Below are 17,721 nucleotides of genomic sequence, written 5' to 3'. Positions count from 1 at the left end.
TTTTCCTCTGCTGTTTGTGCCTTAAAAGCTACCTGGGTACCAAATTTAAACTTTCTACCTTGTCGGGAAGTACCCCTGGAGGTTATTGAGACGTACAGATGAAGGCCTTTATTTATATCGATGTGGAGAGTTCAAATTTAATTCTTATCAGGCCCCACTGTTTGCATTTCGTGCACTCTCCAACTCTCATAACCCCGGTGTGGCCACACTTTACCCCTGCGCACGTCACCTGCCCATTGACTTTAAACTGTTGAGATGCGCAGATCAGAAGTCAGAATCTGTATTCACACTGCCCATAGACTCAACACTGCCCATACACTCAACACTGTCCATAGACTCAACACTGCCCATAGACTCAACACTGTCCATAGACTCAACACTGTCCATAGACTCAACACTGTCCATAGACTCAACACTGTCCATAGACTCAACACTGCCCATAGACTCAACACTGCCCATAGACTCAACACTGTCCATAGACTCAACACTGCCCATAGACTCAACACTGCCCATAGACTCAACACTGTCCATAGACTCAACACTGCCCATAGACTCAACACTACCCAAAGACTCAACACTGCCCATAGACTCATCACCATCACTGCCCATAGACTCAACACTACCCAAAGACTCAACACTGTCCATAGACTCAACACTGCCCATAGACTCAACACTACCCAAAGACTCAACACTGCCCATAGACTCAACACTACCCAAAGACTCAACACTACCCAAAGACTCAACACTGCCCATAGACTCAACACTACCCAAAGACTCAACACTGTCCATAGACTCAACACTGCCCATAGAATCAACACGACCCATAGACTCAACACTGCCCATAGAATCAACACGACCCATAGACTCAACACTGCCCATAGACTCATCACCATCACTGCCCATAGACTCAACACTGCCCATACACTCAACACTGTCCATAGACTCAACACTGCCCATAGACTCAACACTGTCCATAGACTCAACACTGTCCATAGACTCAACACTGTCCATAGACTCAACACTGTCCATAGACTCAACACTGCCCATAGACTCAACACTGCCCATAGACTCAACACTGTCCATAGACTCAACACTGCCCATAGACTCAACACTGCCCATAGACTCAACACTGTCCATAGACTCAACACTGCCCATAGACTCAACACTACCCAAAGACTCAACACTGCCCATAGACTCATCACCATCACTGCCCATAGACTCAACACTACCCAAAGACTCAACACTGTCCATAGACTCAACACTGCCCATAGACTCAACACTACCCAAAGACTCAACACTGCCCATAGACTCAACACTACCCAAAGACTCAACACTACCCAAAGACTCAACACTGCCCATAGACTCAACACTACCCAAAGACTCAACACTGTCCATAGACTCAACACTGCCCATAGAATCAACACGACCCATAGACTCAACACTGCCCATAGAATCAACACGACCCATAGACTCAACACTGCCCATAGACTCATCACCATCACTGCCCATAGACTCAACACTGCCCATAGACTCATCACCATCACTGCCCATAGACTCAACACTGCCCATAGACTCAACACTGCCCATAGACTCAACACTGCCCATAGAATCAACACGACCCATAGACTCAACACTGCCCATAGACTCAACACTGCCCATAGACTCAACACTGCCCATAGACTCAACACTGCCCATAGACTCAGCACTGCCCATTGACTCAGCACTACCCATATACTCAACACTACCCATAGACTCAACACTGACCATAGATTCAGCACTACCCATAGACTCAACACTGACCATAGATTCAGCATTGCCCATAGACTCAACAATGCACTTCCGATTAGCATGGTTGGTTACGTACAGTGCGAAAGAAGTTCACTATAATGCAATAGAATATAAACGCGATGCAAGTCTAATCCCATAACACAAACACATACAGCAGAGGTCACTTCAGAACATTTTATATATAAAGCTCCACCATTTACGTATTAAAAAACATCCAAAACAAAACTCTTATCTACGTAACATTTACCACGGAGTGCAAAGTCTGTACTTTCCATCAGTATGAGCCAGCATACCAAGTAGGGTTTTTTTGTTTTCCAAGCTTAGTTAACTCTGTGTTAAACATAGATACATCAAAACACACCTTTTACACAGTCCACATTAAAACCCACCCTACGTCATCTGGTCCACCAATTGAGACGAGGCTCAAAAGAAAGCCGTCTCTGGTGTGGACCAATCAGTTTCAAGGACAATGCATTTCTTATTAGAGTGTAAATTTTGTTTGCATTTTGACCACAAGTATTGTGGTTAATGCAGACATGATTCCTTGTAAAAAGGTTTCAGTTTTGTTGCCAGAAAAAATGGGAAAAAACCCTATTATTCTATTTTGGTACTGGCAAAGGAGGTCTAATAATGTAGATGCTCACCCCGAGCCCTCATTACTTTGATAGTGCATTGTCTTTGAGCTGTACGCCTTTTGGCGTCCTCTGGTCTAGCACCAATTGAGACGAGGCTCAAAAGAAAGCTGTCTTTGGTGTGGACCAATCAGTTTCAAGGACAATGCATATATTATCAGTGTGGCTTTTTTGCATTTTGACCACAAGTATTGTGGTTAATGCACACATGATTCCTTGTAAAAAGGTTTCAGTTTTGTTTCCATAAAAAAGGGGGCAAACCCCTATTATTATACTAGGAATAATTACACGCAGAAAAAGATCCTGAACAACAACTCGAGCAGAACCAGAGTGGGGAACCTCTTTTCCTTACAAAGGGCCCAACAGGACGCTCACACACATGTAGCAAGCCACCTCACTACATTCACACCCCTTATCGCTACCCAAATAACAAACTTCAAAATAAAACGCGCGTGTTTGACCGGGCAAGAAGAAGCAGTGACAGAATTCGACCGAGCATGCCGAAATCAGAAACGCATTTATTGTCGCCAGGTTGAAAAAATTGCCCTCCGGGACCCCATTAGTGCTACCGAGATGCTGGGTCCTATTTATACAAGGTTCTGCGAGGCCCTCGCAGTGACAGGAGTGACTGGGCACGTGCTTAAATTAGTGCCCGCCAGGTCAAACACATTCCCCTCCGATTAGTGCGGCCAAGATGCTCGTCGTGAAGAAACAATGCTTGTTTGGGGACCTGTTTTGAAGTGAGAGGAGGCCACGTGTTGCTGCAGGTTGTATCACTTGAAGGCATGGGCCTAAGGTTGTGTTACCATTATCAGGGACTTGCCCTCTAGAACTCTAGAAAACTACATCATGGGACCTCCTTTGCGCCTTTTGGCGTCATCTGGTCGAACACCATATGATACTAGGCTCTAAAGAAAGCTGTCTCTGGTGGGGACCAATCAGTTTTCAAGGACAATGCATAAATTATCAGAGTATTGTTTTTTGTTTGCATTTGACTGCAAGTATTGTGGTTAATGTAAGCATGATTCCTTGCAAAAGGTGTCAGTTTTGTTGCCAGAAAAAAGGGGAAAACCCCTATTAGTATATCTAGAAAACTAGCCAGGTTAGTCAAAGTGCTGCCTGAAACTTGGGAGACAAAACACAAGAGACAAAAGGATCACAGTATTTGCAAATATGCCCCAAATATATCCCCGGTTTCCACGCCGCTGATTAAATACTTCCGAGGACGAACGCCCGTTGGAAACGTTGAAGAATCCATGCGTATGCTTTTTTTTCTTAACTTGTTTGGGCTGCGTCTTCCCGTAACTACCGCTGCGTCCATCCACATAACCGTAACGTGAACCCAGCACAGCCGGTCTGCTTAAAACATTTGCACGTGGGCACTTGTGTAAACGTTTGATCAATGTGCCAAAAAGCGTAGGATTTGTCCTCACATCATCTGTACAACCACAAACCAATCGCCCTTAACCGCATGCGATCCCATGAGCTCCATTAACCAAACAAAATTCTATAAATCGTCACCGTTCAGTATCGCGATTCGATTTAAGGCTCAATTTTTTTTCCTGTATAATTTTCACCGTGCCCTTTGTATTTTTTTTATTTTTATGGCTCAAGTTCGTGTTTGTACGGTTTCGTTTGTTCTCTTCGCCTCAACGTATCTGTAGCGCATCATCCGCATTCCACTTACAAGCATCAAAACAATCAATTCTCTCGCGACACACGCCGTCGCAAGAGTAAGAAGTAGTCGATCGCAATTATCCGTCGATCGATCGGGCCTCAACGACTAATTGTCCCCGTTCTAATTCACACGTCATTTCCATTCTACCCATATCTCAAAGCTTCACGGTGGCGATGGCGCCGCCGCCGCCGACGCGTCGTTCGGCACAACGTCCCGACATCTCCCGCGCCCGGGCGCTTCTCCCGCGGCCCTCGCCGCCGGCGCCGCTAGCGCCACGAGTGACCGAGCTCCTCCTGCTGCTGCCGTGGCCCCCGGCGCCACGTTTGCGCCACCCAGTCCTGCAGCAGCAAGACGGCGTCGATCCGGTTGAGGTCTCGGCACTGCTGCACCAGCTGCGCCAGCGGGCGGTGCCCGTTGCGCAGGAGCACCTCCTCGGTGGGGCTGCGGCCGCCCCTCCCCCGCTCCTCCAGCAGGCTCAGCTCGTCGTAGCTTAGGCCCCAGCGTGAGCCCACGTGGCGCCAGTTCTGCGGGCGGCAGCGGGTTTCACAGTGATTTGAAGCGTTCGTGACTGCAAGGATTCATATTCTTAGGTTGTTTTTTTCGGTAAAGTCAGGTAGGTAAAAAATTAAAATTAATAAAAGTAAAATAAAAATTAAATAGAATTTTTTTTACTTTTATTAATTTTTCTTTTTTACCTACGTGACTTTACCGAAAAAACCTAAGAATAGGTTTCACAGTGGCCGTGTCGGTGGGTAACACGATGGCCATCTCTCCTCTCGTGTGGCATTGCAAAAGCAAACGTGCCGATTTTTTCGACTGATCTTATCTACTGTGCACTGAACAGTGGCCAACCTCGATAGCAACATCGCTGGGTCTACATTAGTCTATGGGTCCTATGCCAGAGTTCGCAGATCCTATAATAGTCTACGGGTCCTATGTTAATTGGTTTTTTACCCTTCTATCTGGCAACAAAACTGACACCTTTTTTTTACAAGGAGTCATGTTTACATAGACCACAATACCTGCAGTCATAATGCAAACAAAAAACATAACTCTGATAATGTGCACTGTCCTTGAAGTTGATTGGTCCACACCCGAGACAGCTTTCCTTAGAGCCTAGTCTCACATGGGTTGGACCAGATGACGCCAAAAGGCGCACAACTCAAAGACAATGCACCATCAGAGTATGAGAGCTCGGGGTAAGCATTTACACCATTGGAACCTCATTTGCCAGTAAAAAAATAGGTGTCAGTTTTGTTGCCAGATAGAAGGGTAAAAAACCAATTATCATATTTTTTACTGGCAAATGAGGTTCCAATGGGGTCCTATGTTAGTCTATGGGTGTACGTAAGTCTCTAGGTTCTGTGCGAGTCTATCGGTCTGATGCTAGTCTATGTATGTATGTTGAACTTCTTTCGCACCATACGTAGCCAACCGTGCGTATCGGAGGTGCGGGGGCGGGAGGGGGTAAGGACGACGCGAGTCGATTGGTCGCCGTGGCACTGCGTCGCACCTTGATGATGCTGTGGCTGGGGTCCAACTTGGCCTTCAGTCTGTAGAAGGCCTCGGCGTCGTCCATGAAGTCCAGCACCGTGGGCTGGGGGCGCTCGGTGCTCGAGCACAGCGAGACGGGGGCAGAGGTCAGGGGGTCAACGGCGGGGGGGAGGGGCAGGTTGGGACATGGCTGACCTGCATACACACACACACACACACATGTACGGGGCACACTTGACTAAACTTAACTACTGTTAAATTTCGATTTAAAGCTTTCGTGACTGCAGGGATTCATCTTCTTGGTTCTTTCGGTAAAGTCACGTAGAAGGGAAATAATAAAATAATAAAAATAAAACATAATAAAATAATTCTCACGACGTTTCGGCCACAACGCAAGCAGCCGTCTTCAGGTAGAGAACAGGTCTGTCGAGGAGATATTCAGACTGTCTCCTTTACAGACCTGTTCTCTACCTGAAGACGGCTGCTTGCGTTGTGGCCGAAACGTCTTGAGAATTATTTTATTATGTTTTATTTTTATTATTTTATTATTTCCCTTCTACGTGACTTTACCGAAAGAACCAAGAAAATTAACTACTGTTTTTATTTTACCTGGTAAGGCCCACTGAGCTATGTAACTCTTTTTCAAAAGCGACCTGGTTATCAGAAATGATAGCTCACCGAAGTGGCTTATCACGTGGATAATGTATAGCAGTTTAATACTCTCAACGCATTGTTTCTAAACGTGGAGGGAAAAACTGGAGCACAGGAAGAACACGCAAACTCCAAATATACAGCAGGCGTCAGGGTCGGGATCAAACCCAGGACCCCGTGTATACCAGGCGAGGTAGTTAACATTTCGCCACGGAGACACACAAAGACAAATATTGCCCGTATAGCCTTAACAGACTGTTGGGGCAAGTGTCTTTAGCGAGGATGTATGGAGGGCGGCACGGCACATGAGGGGGTTGGTTGACGAGCACCACGCCTGCCAACTTACGTCTCCCCAGGTACTGGAATTTACACATTGCAGGTGGTACTTGTTTAAGGCTAAGTTGACGTAAGGGAGACCCAGGATCGATGAAAACATTCTCCACTGTTAATGGTCGTGAGTGGGAATTGAACTCGGGTCGCTGGGTTCGTAGCGCAGTCCGCTAACCACTGCACTGTCGCTTCCCACCACAAGACAATTATTACCCTTACAGCATTAACCTACAGCGTTAACCTACAGCGTTAACCTACAGCGTTAACCGACTTTCGGGCCAAGTTCTCTGAGCGAGCGGCACCTTTGGAGGCCAGCACGGGGCTATGGACACGCGCACAGGTAACTCACGAATCGATTCTAAATCAAGTCTCGACTCGTTACCCATTTGTAGTAGGTTCCAGGAGACTTGGACGACGTAGTTGGAGGCACACTTATTTATTAACCACAATGTACATAACAGGCCGAGATGTACAACACTCGAAGGGGTATCGGCCCCTTCACCCGTCTAACAGGGAGATCACACCATCTATGTCATGGCTAGCCTACTCCTAGGTCCTCCACTACAGGGCTAGGGGAGGCTAGCTAACCCAGCTCTGGTTAAGCTGGGATTACGGCACCCTGAGTCCCCAGACCGGCTCTTACAAGAGCATCGGCTCTGGGCTCTTGGGGCCACGCTACTGGCTTTCCCTGGTCGGTCCTGAGAAGGACAGCGATCCAGGGGAGTCCCAGGGCCTATCTAGCCGGTCTTCTTGCTTCGCTGGTTAAAGCTGAACACTGAACCCCGAGCCCTCCGGCTCACCGCCTTGTATAGCAACTCCCCCACTGAGGGGTGGAGCCGTGGGGGATCACAGCGCCGTGTTAGCCCCCCAGGCTCAACGGTGCGGACGTGGATGTAAGCACCTCTTGGCGTACGGGCATAACCACGCCCAGTGTGGTTGTTTGCCCTCCGTAACACCTCTACACATTTGCCTCCTGCGCCCGAGACTCACCGCCGCTACTGCCGTTGGGACTTCCAGCGGCCTTTCCAGTGGGGGTTTCCGTCGGAGGTTTGCCAGGGATCGCGATGGGGATGCTGGCCCCAGTCTCCTTCTGTGCGAATCGCAGACACGACCCCAGTTAGCAAAATTTGTGGCACGCCTGATGTTCTGTGCCCTGCCAGGAGTGTTCGTCGCGCAGCATTCTCAAAGCGATGTCCTGCTGCTCAAGCAGCATTGGGGCGGTGTCTTCTTGGTTCTTTCGGGAAAGTCACGTAGAAGGGAAATAATAAAATAAAATAAAAAAATATTATAAAATACAATTCTCACGACGTTTCGGCCACAACGCAAGCAGCCGTCCTCAGGTGAAGAACAGGTCTGTCGGAAAAACAGCGTCATTCAGACGCTGTCATTCAGACGCTGTCATTCAGACGCTGTCTTTCCGACAGACCTGTTCTTCACCTGAGGACGGCTGCTTGCGTTGTAGCCGAAACGTCGTGAGAATTGTATTTTATTATGTTTTATTTATATTATTTTATTATTTCCCTTCTACGTGACTTTACCAAAAGAACCAAGAAGATGAATCCCTGCAGTCACGAAAGCTTTAAATCGAAATTGGGGCGGTGGTTATCTCCCAGTTGTTACGCTGCTTAGGCAACGGTGGAAATTACACATTCACATGGCCGGGGGTGGGGAGGACGCTGCGAGAGATTGAGTAGGCACGAAGGTCGAGGCTACTGGCTTCGTGCTCACTCGGTGACAGTGGTGGATGTTGGCTTTGTGAGTGAGTGGGAGCGTGAGCGAGTGACTCGGTGGCTTTGCGAGTGAGTGACACGTGGGAGATTGAGTGGGTGGGAGGGTGAGGGAGTGAATGAGTGGGTGGCTGAGGGAGTGGGTGAGTGAGTGGGAGGGCGAGGAAGTGGGTGAATGGGTGGGCATGTGGGTGAATGAGTGAGTGGGAGGGTGAGGGAGTGGATGAGTGGGTGGCTGAGGGAGTGGGTGAGTGAGTGGGAGGGCGAGGGAGTGGGTGAGTGGGTGGGTTTGTGGGTGAATGAGTGAGTGGGAGGGTGAGGGGGTGGGTGTGGGAGTGGGTGGGTGAATTAATAAGTGAGTGGGAGGGTGAGGGAGTGGATGAGTGGGTGGGTGTGTGGGTGAATGAGTGAGTGGGAGGGTGAGGGAGTGGATGAGTGGGTGGGCGTGTGGGTGAATGAGTGAGTGGGAGGGTGAGGGAGTGGGTGAGTGGGTGAGTGGGTGGGCGTGTGGGTGAATGAGTGAGTGGGAGGGTGAGGGAGTGGATGAGTGGGTGGCTGAGGGAGTGGGTGAGTGAGTGGGAGGGCGAGGGAGTGGGTGAGTGGGTGGGTGTGTGGGTGAATGAGGGAGTGGGTGAGGGAGTGGGTGGGTGAGTGGGAGGGTGAGGGAGTGGGTGAGTGGGTGGGTGGGTGTGTGGTTGAATGAGTTCATCGGTAAGTGACGCGTGGTAGGTCAATAAGCGGTGCTCATGTTGGAGAGGCGAGGAGGGGTCAGAGGTCGTTTGTGCGTGACCCACAAACGGGGCCGTCTCCTCCTTCGTCAGGCCGGGACTCTGCAGCTTCTCATTCGCAGTCACTGCGACACACAGGGGGGCACACCCAGGTACACGCATGCACACACGCGGCTGTGAGCGCACACATGCACAAGACAAAGATGCCCATACAGCATTCGCAGACCGTCTTGGCAAGTGCTGTTGTTAGCGAGCACCTATTAAGGCAGGTACGATGCGCCAGGGGCTGGTGTTGCCAGCACCACGCCCAGCCACCTTTGTTCCCCCAGTGCTGATGATTTACACACCACTTAAGGAAGTCGTTTAAGGCCGAGGCAACCTAGGTAAGGCCCATGACCGGTTCAGATGTCGCCGGGTTCGTAGCGCAGTGCGTTAACACTCCGCCGCTCCAAAGCAAAAGGTTCCCCGTGTAGCCTTAACAGACTGGAGGAGCAAGTGCTGTTAGCGAGCACCTATGAAGGTCAGTTCGCCACACGTGGAACTGGGTGGCCAGCACCATGCCCGGCCGCCTTTGTCTCCCCAATTCTGAAGTTTACACCATGCCGGGTACTAATTTAAGGCTAGGGGAGGCCCAGGACCGGTTCAGGTATTCATCACTGAAGGTGGCCAGGTGCGGAAATGGAAATCAGGTTGATGGTTTCAGAGAGCAGTGTGCTAACCACTGCCCCACTGCTCCCTACAGACTAACATCAGTGAGCACACATTCTCGCACGCCACGGTTCTGTAGCCACATGGTGCGGTGTGGTGTGGCGTGGGGTGGTGCGCTTTGGTGTGGTATGGGGTGGTGTGGGGTGGTACAGGTGGTGTAGTGCAGTGTGGAGTCATTTGATGTGGGGTTGGGTGGGGTGGTGCAGTGTGGTGCGGTGTGGGGCGGTGTAGTGCAGAGTTGTTTGGGCTGGTGTGGTGTGGTGCAGTGCAGTGTAGTGTGGTGCAGTGTGATGCAGTGTGGGGTGGTGTGGTGCAGTTTGGTGCAGTGCAGTGGGGTGCGGTGTGATGCGGTGCGGGGTGGTGTGGTGCAGTGTGGTGCAGTGTGGTGTGGTGCAATGTGGGGTGGGGTGGTGTGTGGTGCAGTGTGGTGCAGTGTTGTGGGGTGTGGTGCAGTGTGGGTGCTGTGGTGCAGGGTGGTGTGGTGCAGTGTGGGGTGGTGTGTGGTGCAGTGTGATGCGGGGTGGAGCAGTGTGGTGCAGTGTGATGCAGTGTCGTGCAGTGTGGTGCAGTGTGGCGTGGTGTAGTGTGATGCGGTGTGGTGTGGTGTGGTGCAGTGTGGTGCAGTGCGGTGTGGTGCCGTGCGGAGTCACCGTACCCAGCTCTCCCTGCACTGGGTCCGTCTCCTGCACGGGGGTCACCACCTGCTACACATACAAACAAAGACAAAGATCCCTCGCGTAGCCTTTACATTCTATTGGGGCAAGTGCTGTTAGCGAGTAGCATCTATGAAGGCCGGAACGGCACACGAGGGGGTGGGTGGCCAGTGCCACACCCGGCCGACTTTGTCTCCCCAGTGGCGATGTTTACACACCGCACCAGCGTCGACCTTAGGGGATGCCCAGGACCGGTTCAAATAATCGTCACCGATGTTGACCGTGAGCGGGAATCTAACTCGGGGACCGCCGGGTAACACAGCGCAGCGTAGCGCTAACCGCTACACCACCGCTCCCCCAGAGCGAGCAACAATCCACACACACAGACCAGAGGTCGCAACCGGGTACCCGATACCCGTACCCTACCCGATACCCGGCTACCCATACCCGGCCGGGTATCAGGTAGGGTACGGGTATCGGCCGGGTACGGGTACAGGTAGCCGTTTGCGACCCTGGTGCGGCTGGGTACGGGTACGGGTAGGCCGCGAGTCACTGGTGAGTAACCGTTTGTCACTCATTTGCGACCCTGGTGCGGCCGGGTACGGGTAAGGAATCAAAACCCGTTTGCGACCTCTGATCCACGGTAGGAAACCAGCGAACCCGGGGGCCATACGCCCTATCGGCACAGGCCGGGAGAGAGCGGACAATACTCCGCGGGGAAAGGCGCCCGAGGTCGGGAATCGAACCCGGGCCCCTCGTTGCCGGGAGGCGAGAGCGGTCGTCACCGCTGCACCGCCCGGCCGGCCAGGCGCGGCGCAGCGGAGCGCCGTGACGCGCGGACTCACCAGAGTGGCGGCCGCGTCGCTCCGGTAGTCCGACTCCACCGGGCGACGTGGGGACGAGCAGCCGTTCCCGGCCGGAGCCGCGGCCTTGGCCGGCACTGCACGCAGAGAGGTCATCGTACACAGAGTGGTCATCGTACACAGGTCATCGTACACAGGTCATCATACACAGAGAGGTCATCATCATACACAGAGAGGTCATCGTACACAGGTCATCGTACACAGGTCACCGTACACAGGTCATCATACACAGGTCATCATACACAGAGAGGTCATCATCATACACAGAGAGGTCATCGTACACAGGTCATCGTACACAGGTCATCGTACACAGGTCATCATACACAGAGAGGTCATCGTACACAGGTCATCGTACACAGGTCATCATACACAGGTCATCATACACAGGGCATCATACACAGGTCATCATACACAGGTCATCATAGACAAAGTGGCCACTGAGACCCAAAGACTTACACACAGAGACCCATAGACCGGTGGCGCTGGCTTCGTGTGTGACATGGCCATTACAGATTTCGAGAAAGAGACGCTCTGCCTTTGCATCGCGTACGTACACGTGCCGCGTTAGCACACACACACCTGCACACACACACACGTGTACACACACACACGTGTACACACACACGCACACACACACGCGCGCACACACACACACACACGTGCACACACACACCTGCACACACACACACGTGTACACACACACACGTGTACACACACACGCACACACACACGCGCGCACACACACACACACGTGTACACACACGTGCAAGTGTGGGCACGCATGTCTTTCTCTCTCCCTCTTCCTGGTTCTCTAACCGCCTTTTTTTCCAAGAAACCAGAAACCCGCAGCAGAGACCACACACGATTTCCACTGCTGCTTCTGCTGCTTCCACCACCACCACCATAGCCATGGCCAGCCCGAATGTAATGCGCGCGTGGAAGTTGAACTTCTTTCACACGGTACGTAGCCAACCATGCGAATCGGAGGTGCCGGGGGGAGGAGGGGGGGGGAAGGACAATAAACTAAACACGCAAAAGCAGTTCTAAAGAAATGAGTTTTCAATGTAGATTTAACATTGCAAAGCTCACGGTCGCTTCCTAATAATAGCCCACTTACTGCTGCAGGCTATTACCCATACTCTGAGCCCATTACTCTAGCCAGTAGCCACAGCACTTAGACCTGGCGCATTAAGGAAAGTCCTACATCACTCTTTAATTTTGTATTTTTTTTATTCTTTTTTTACGATCAGTGGAAACAAGAAGATGCTCGCTATAGTCGGCACTTTGCTTCGTTCATCATTTCGTAATTTTTTTTAAACTTTGCTTTATGTAAACCCCCACCTTCTTGGTTCTTTCGGTAAAGTCACGTAGAAGGAAAATAATAAAATAATGAAAATTTTTACATAATAAAATAATTCTCACGACGTTTCGGCCACAACGCAAGCAGCCGTCTTCAGGTGGAGAACAGGTCTGTCGAGAAGGCAGAGAAGGCAGAGTCTTCTCGACAGACCTGTTCTCCACCTGAAGACGGCTGCTTGCGTTGTGGCCGAAACGTCGTGAGAATTATTTTATTATGTTTTATTTTTATTATTTTATTATTTTCCTTCTACGTGACTTTACCGAAAGAACCAAGAAGATGAATCCCTGCAGTCACGAAAGCTTTAAATCGAAATTAAACCCCCACCTCTCGCTCACTCTCTCGCTCTCTCTCTCGCTCTCTCTCGTTCTGCACGCAGCCCTTCTCGCAGTCCGACGGCTTGCCATAACCCTCACCTGATGTCCGAGCTAAGAACCCATAATGGTACCCCCCTCACCTTAACCCGAGACCACAAAGCTAGCCTCAACGCCTCACCCATTTCCCCGACGAAGCTTCGTCTTATCCGTAACCTACAACCCCTAAAACACGATGCCTAAACCTCACTTAGCCCAAAAAAAAGCGTGGAACCCATAGCACTAAACCCTATAACCACTCCCCCCCTCTCCCCCCAATCCTTCCCCGCTGGAGCTTGACCAGAGGTCGCAAACGGCTTTTGATTCCTTACCCGTATCCGTACCCGGCCGGGTATGGGTACCCGGCCGGGTATTGGGACCCGTACGCTACCAGTACCCGTACCCTACCCGAAATGAGTGACAAACGGTTACTCACCTGTGACTCACGGCCTACCCGTACCCGGCCGCACCAGGGTCGCAAACGGGTACCCGCACCCGGCCGGGTACGGGTAGCCGGGTATCGGGTAGGGTACGGGTATCGGGTACCCGGTTGCGACCTCTGAGCTTGACCCGAGTGCTAAGCCTGAAAACCCACAACCTCCTTGGGGCCCCGTGACTCATCATCTCCGCCGCCGCTCGCAATCGGCTCGCAGCGTCTCCACCTCCGCCTCTCTCCGTGACCGGCTCGAGTCACATTTCCAGAGAGGGCGGCGGGCGGTGTGATCCACGCCCACGGGATTCCGAGTAAACCTCTTATTCACGAGTCGATTAGCGGAGGCCGCAGAGCGCACGTACTTACGAAGGAGTTATGTTTCAGAGGTGTGTTCGTAAGTCGATTTGTTCGCAAGTCCAAGTTCACTCCTGTCGATTCCAAACACGTTGTATGGCGTGTACACTAAACACGGGGAATGGCTGTAACAGTTGGATAATCTCCTGTAGATGTAGATGCCACTGGTTCTTTGCGTTCTGCAGATGTAGATGCCACTGGTTTTTCACATTCTACAGATGTAGATGCCACTGGTTCTTCACGTTCCGTAGTTGTAGATGCCACTGGTTTTTCACATTCTACAGATGTAAATGCCATTGGTTCTTCAGGTTCTACAGATGTAGATGCCACTGGTTCTTCACGTTCTACAGATGTAGATGCCACTGGTTCTTCACGTTCCGCAGATGTAGATGCCACTGGTTCTTCACGTTCCGCAGATGTAAATGCCATTGGTTCTTCAGGTTCTACAGATGTAGATGCCACTGGTTCTTCACGTTCTGCAGATGTAGATGCCACTGGTTCTTCACGTTCCGCAGATGTAGATGCCACTGGTTCTTCACGTTGTGTAGATGTAGATGCCACTGGTTCTTCACGTTCTGCAGATGTAGATGCCACCACCACCATCTATTGCGCGTGGGTTGAACTTACGACTCTCGGTCTGAACAGGCAACTGGACGTACGGACCAGGTTTGTTCGTATCTCTGAAAGTTCGCAAGTAGAAGAGTCCCTATACAACGTTCTCTCCCTGGCTACGTGGCGCGACGGGCACTGCGAGATGCGACCCCGTGGGCCCGTCCAGTTCATGATGGTGAGCGGGCCCGGGTAAAACTACGTGGCCGGGAGTCGGAGCCTTTCCCTGTACACCTTGGGGTGCGACAGGGATGTCCTCTGGCTCCCACATTATTTAACATCTATTTCGACTGCATAGTTCGTGAAGCCTTCAATAGCTGTACCGGGGGAATTACCATTTGGTACAGATATAATGGGAGGCTGATCGACGCCCGGGTGCGATCAAGGGATGGCTCCCTATTGGTCAACCACGTTATGTATGCCGATAATTTGGTAATAGCTGCTCATTCAGAAGAGGAGTTGGAGACGCTGCTGCTGAGACTGGAGCGTGCCACTAAGAGGTGGGGCCTTACCATCAGCCCCACCAAAACTAAGCACCTGCCTGGGTATTTTGTACCATCGGGCACTCCACCCCCACAACTCTCAATCGGTGATGGGGCAGTTGTGGAGAGAGTGGAGAGTTTCCCATACCTGGGCAGTGTGCTTATGACCGGCTCCAGTTTATCAGCAGAGGTCTCACTCCGAATCAGTCGAGCGGCAATATCTTTTCATCGGTTGCGTAACGCTGTGTGGAAGCTACCTGGTCTGTCGCTCCGCACGAAGCTTCAGGTCTTCTCGGCCACGGTCATTCCCTCCCTTCTCTACGCTTGCGAAACGTGGACCCCCCTAGTGGAGCATCTTCGCCGGTTGGAAACATTTAGGCTGGCCTGCCTACGATCCATCCTGGGTTTAACCAGGCTGGATTGTGTGAGGAGCTCACAAGTCCTTGAAAGATCTGGGCAAAGTCCCATCAGTGAGCTCCTCCGGCAGGCAAGGCTGCGTTGGCTGGGTCATGTAGCCCGCATGCCCAGCCACCGCATGCCTAAACAGCTTTTGTTCGGCCGGATCGAGGGGGCTAAACGGGCGCGGCACGGGCTAGAGAAGAGATGGAGTGATGTGGCACAGGAGGACGTGGAGCTGAGTGGACTTGCCGATGACTGGTACCAGCGGTGTCAAGATCGGCCTCAGTGGAGGAGGCTCGTGAAGGACGCTACTGGGCAGTTGGAGGCAGTCGCCCTCCAACAACAACGGAGGGCGGAGGAGCGACGCTCACAACAACGAGCGGAGCGCCGGGTGGCTAAAGCACAGCAAGTTGGCACAGTAGGGGGCACAGGTGGTGCATCAGCCAGTCATCTCGGTCATCTCGGTCAGTCGACCCGTGGCACCTGGGTCTGCCCCGTGACCTCCTGCCAGCGGGCGTTCGACACTTCACGTGGCCTCAGGGTGCACATGGCCTGGCACAAGCGTCGTGGTGACGTCACCGCCACTTAGTGGCGAATGGCGGTTGTTGTTGTTGTTGTGTGTGTACCTGTGTGTGTGTACCTGTGTGTGTGTACCTGTGTGTGTGTGTACCTGTGTGTGTATACGTGTGTGTGTGGACCTGTGTGTGTATCTGTGTGTGTGTACCTGTGTGTGTGTACCTGTGTGTGTGTACCTGTGTGTGTACCTGTGTGTGTGTACCTGTGTGTGTGTACCTGTGTGTGTGTGTACCTGTGTGTGTGTGTACCTGTGTGTGTGTGTACCTGTGTGTGTGTGTGCCTGTTTGTGTGTACCTGTGTGTGTGTGTGTGCCTGTGTGTGTGTACCTGTGTGTGTGTACCTGTGTGTGTGTGTGCCTGTGTGTGTGTACCTGTGTGTGTGTACCTGTGTGTGTGTGTGTGTACCTGCTGCGCAGTGCTCCAGGCTGCTGCTGGTGGCTCCGCTCTGGTCGTGCTCCATGGCGGGCGCGGGGTGGGCGCGCTGCGCCTCCAACCTCCGTCGCCTGGAGCGACTCCGCCTTCACTGGAATCGACGACGACGACTTCTGGTGCTTCTCCTCCTGCCTCTCTCCCTGCCTCTCTCTCTCCCTGCCTCTCTCACCCCTCTCCTCCTGCCTCTCCTCCTGCCTCTCTCTCTCCCTCTCGTCGCGTCTACTTCCTCACGGTGCTCAGACGTCTTCCGTTCACCAGGTTTCAGACTCTCTCACGGTCACGTCCTGCCCCCCCCACTCACCCCCCACTCACCCCCCACTCACCCCCCACTCACCCCCCCACTCACCCCCCACTCACCCCCCACTCACCCCCCACTCACCCCCCCACTCACCCCCCACTCACCCCCCACTCACCCCCCCACTCACCCCCCACTCACCCCCCACTCACCCCCCCCACCCCCCCCCACCCCCCACTCACCCCCCCCACCCCCCACTCACCCCCCCCACCCCCCACTCACCCCCCCCACCCCCCACTCACCCCCCCCCACCCCCCACTCACCCCCCCCACCCACCCCCCCCACCCACCCCCCACTCACCCCCCCCACTCACCCCCCCACTCACCCCCCTCCCACTCACCCCCCCCACTCACCCCCCCCCACTCACCCCCCTCCCACTCACCCCCCCCCCACTCACCCCCTCCCACTCACCCCCCCACTCACCCCCCCCCACCCACCCCCCACTCACCCCCCCCCCCACCCCCCCCCCACCCCACCCCCCACTCACCCCCCACTCACCCCCCACTCACCCCCCACTCACCCCCCCCCACCCACCCCCCACTCACCCCCCCCACCCACCCCCCACTCACCCCCCCCACCCACCCCCCCACTCACCCCCCCCCACCCACCCCCCACTCACCCCCCCCACCCACCCCCCACTCACCCCCCCCACCCACCCCCCCACTCACCCCCCCCACCCACCCCCCCCCACTCACCCCCCCACTCACCCCCCTCCCACTCACCCCCCCCCCACTCACCCCCCTCCCACTCACCCCCCCCCCACTCACCCCCTCCCACTCACCCCCCCACTCACCCCCCCCCACTCACCCCCCACTCACCCCCCCCCACCCACCCCCCACTCACCCCCCCCACTCACCCCCCCCACTCACCCCCCTCCCACTCACCCCCCTCCCACTCACCCCCCCCCCCACTCACCCCCCCCCCACTCACCCCCCCCCACTCACCCCCCCCCCACTCACCCCCCCCCACTCACCCCCACTCACCCCCCAATCACACCCCGCCACCAACCACCCCGCCACCAACCCCCCCACTCACCCCCCCCCCCACTCAATGACAATAGTTTTAAAGCGATTTGAAGCATGTTTTATATATTTTTTTTATGCGCCCTCGTTTAGCATCAATACGGTAACCAGCTGGCCGCATTCGATACGATGCTCTGGAACCGCGAAGGTGAATCGAT

General features: G+C 53.3%; 1 protein-coding gene across 3 annotated transcripts; it reads right to left on the bottom strand.

Moving 5' to 3' along the window:
* Positions 1 to 1,948: 1,948 nt before the first annotated feature.
* On the bottom strand, positions 1,949 to 16,485 carry EDARADD (EDAR associated via death domain). 3 transcript variants are annotated; one of them, XM_078616877.1, is made up of 7 exons: positions 16,220 to 16,485; positions 11,235 to 11,329; positions 10,392 to 10,440; positions 9,095 to 9,153; positions 7,564 to 7,660; positions 5,612 to 5,787; positions 1,949 to 4,622 (listed from the first exon to the last, which is right to left on the bottom strand). In XM_078616877.1, the coding sequence occupies exons 1-7, from the start codon at positions 16,272 to 16,274 to the stop codon at positions 4,365 to 4,367; spliced, it is 789 nt and encodes a 262-aa protein (XP_078473003.1). In that variant the 5' UTR covers positions 16,275 to 16,485; the 3' UTR covers positions 1,949 to 4,364. The 3 variants fall into 3 exon arrangements, with proteins under 3 accessions (XP_078473003.1, XP_078473002.1, XP_078473001.1); XM_078616876.1 differs by having other exon boundaries at positions 7,564 to 7,663; positions 10,392 to 10,437; positions 16,220 to 16,451; XM_078616875.1 differs by having other exon boundaries at positions 7,564 to 7,663; positions 16,220 to 16,448.
* Positions 16,486 to 17,721: the final 1,236 nt, after the last annotated feature.

Source organism: Lampetra planeri, chromosome 52, assembly GCF_965212315.1.
Source record: "Lampetra planeri chromosome 52, kcLamPlan1.2.h2, whole genome shotgun sequence".
Taxonomy (NCBI): domain Eukaryota; kingdom Metazoa; phylum Chordata; class Hyperoartia; order Petromyzontiformes; family Petromyzontidae; genus Lampetra; species Lampetra planeri.
Note: the sequence above shows the minus strand (reverse complement) of the source record. Positions and strands in the feature narration are given on the sequence as shown.

Excerpts from the sequence above, each read along its gene's own strand:
- EDARADD (XM_078616875.1), bottom strand. The coding sequence starts at position 16,274 with ATGGAGCACGACCAGAGCGGAGCCACCAGCAGCAGCCTGGAGCACTGC. Across the intron at positions 11,330-16,219 it reads CCTGGAGCACTGCGCAGCAG|TGCCGGCCAAGGCCGCGGCT; the intron begins GTACACACACAC and ends CTCTGCGTGCAG. Across the intron at positions 9,154-10,391 it reads CCCAGTGCAGGGAGAGCTGG|TGACTGCGAATGAGAAGCTG; the intron begins GTACGGTGACTC and ends TGTGTGTCGCAG.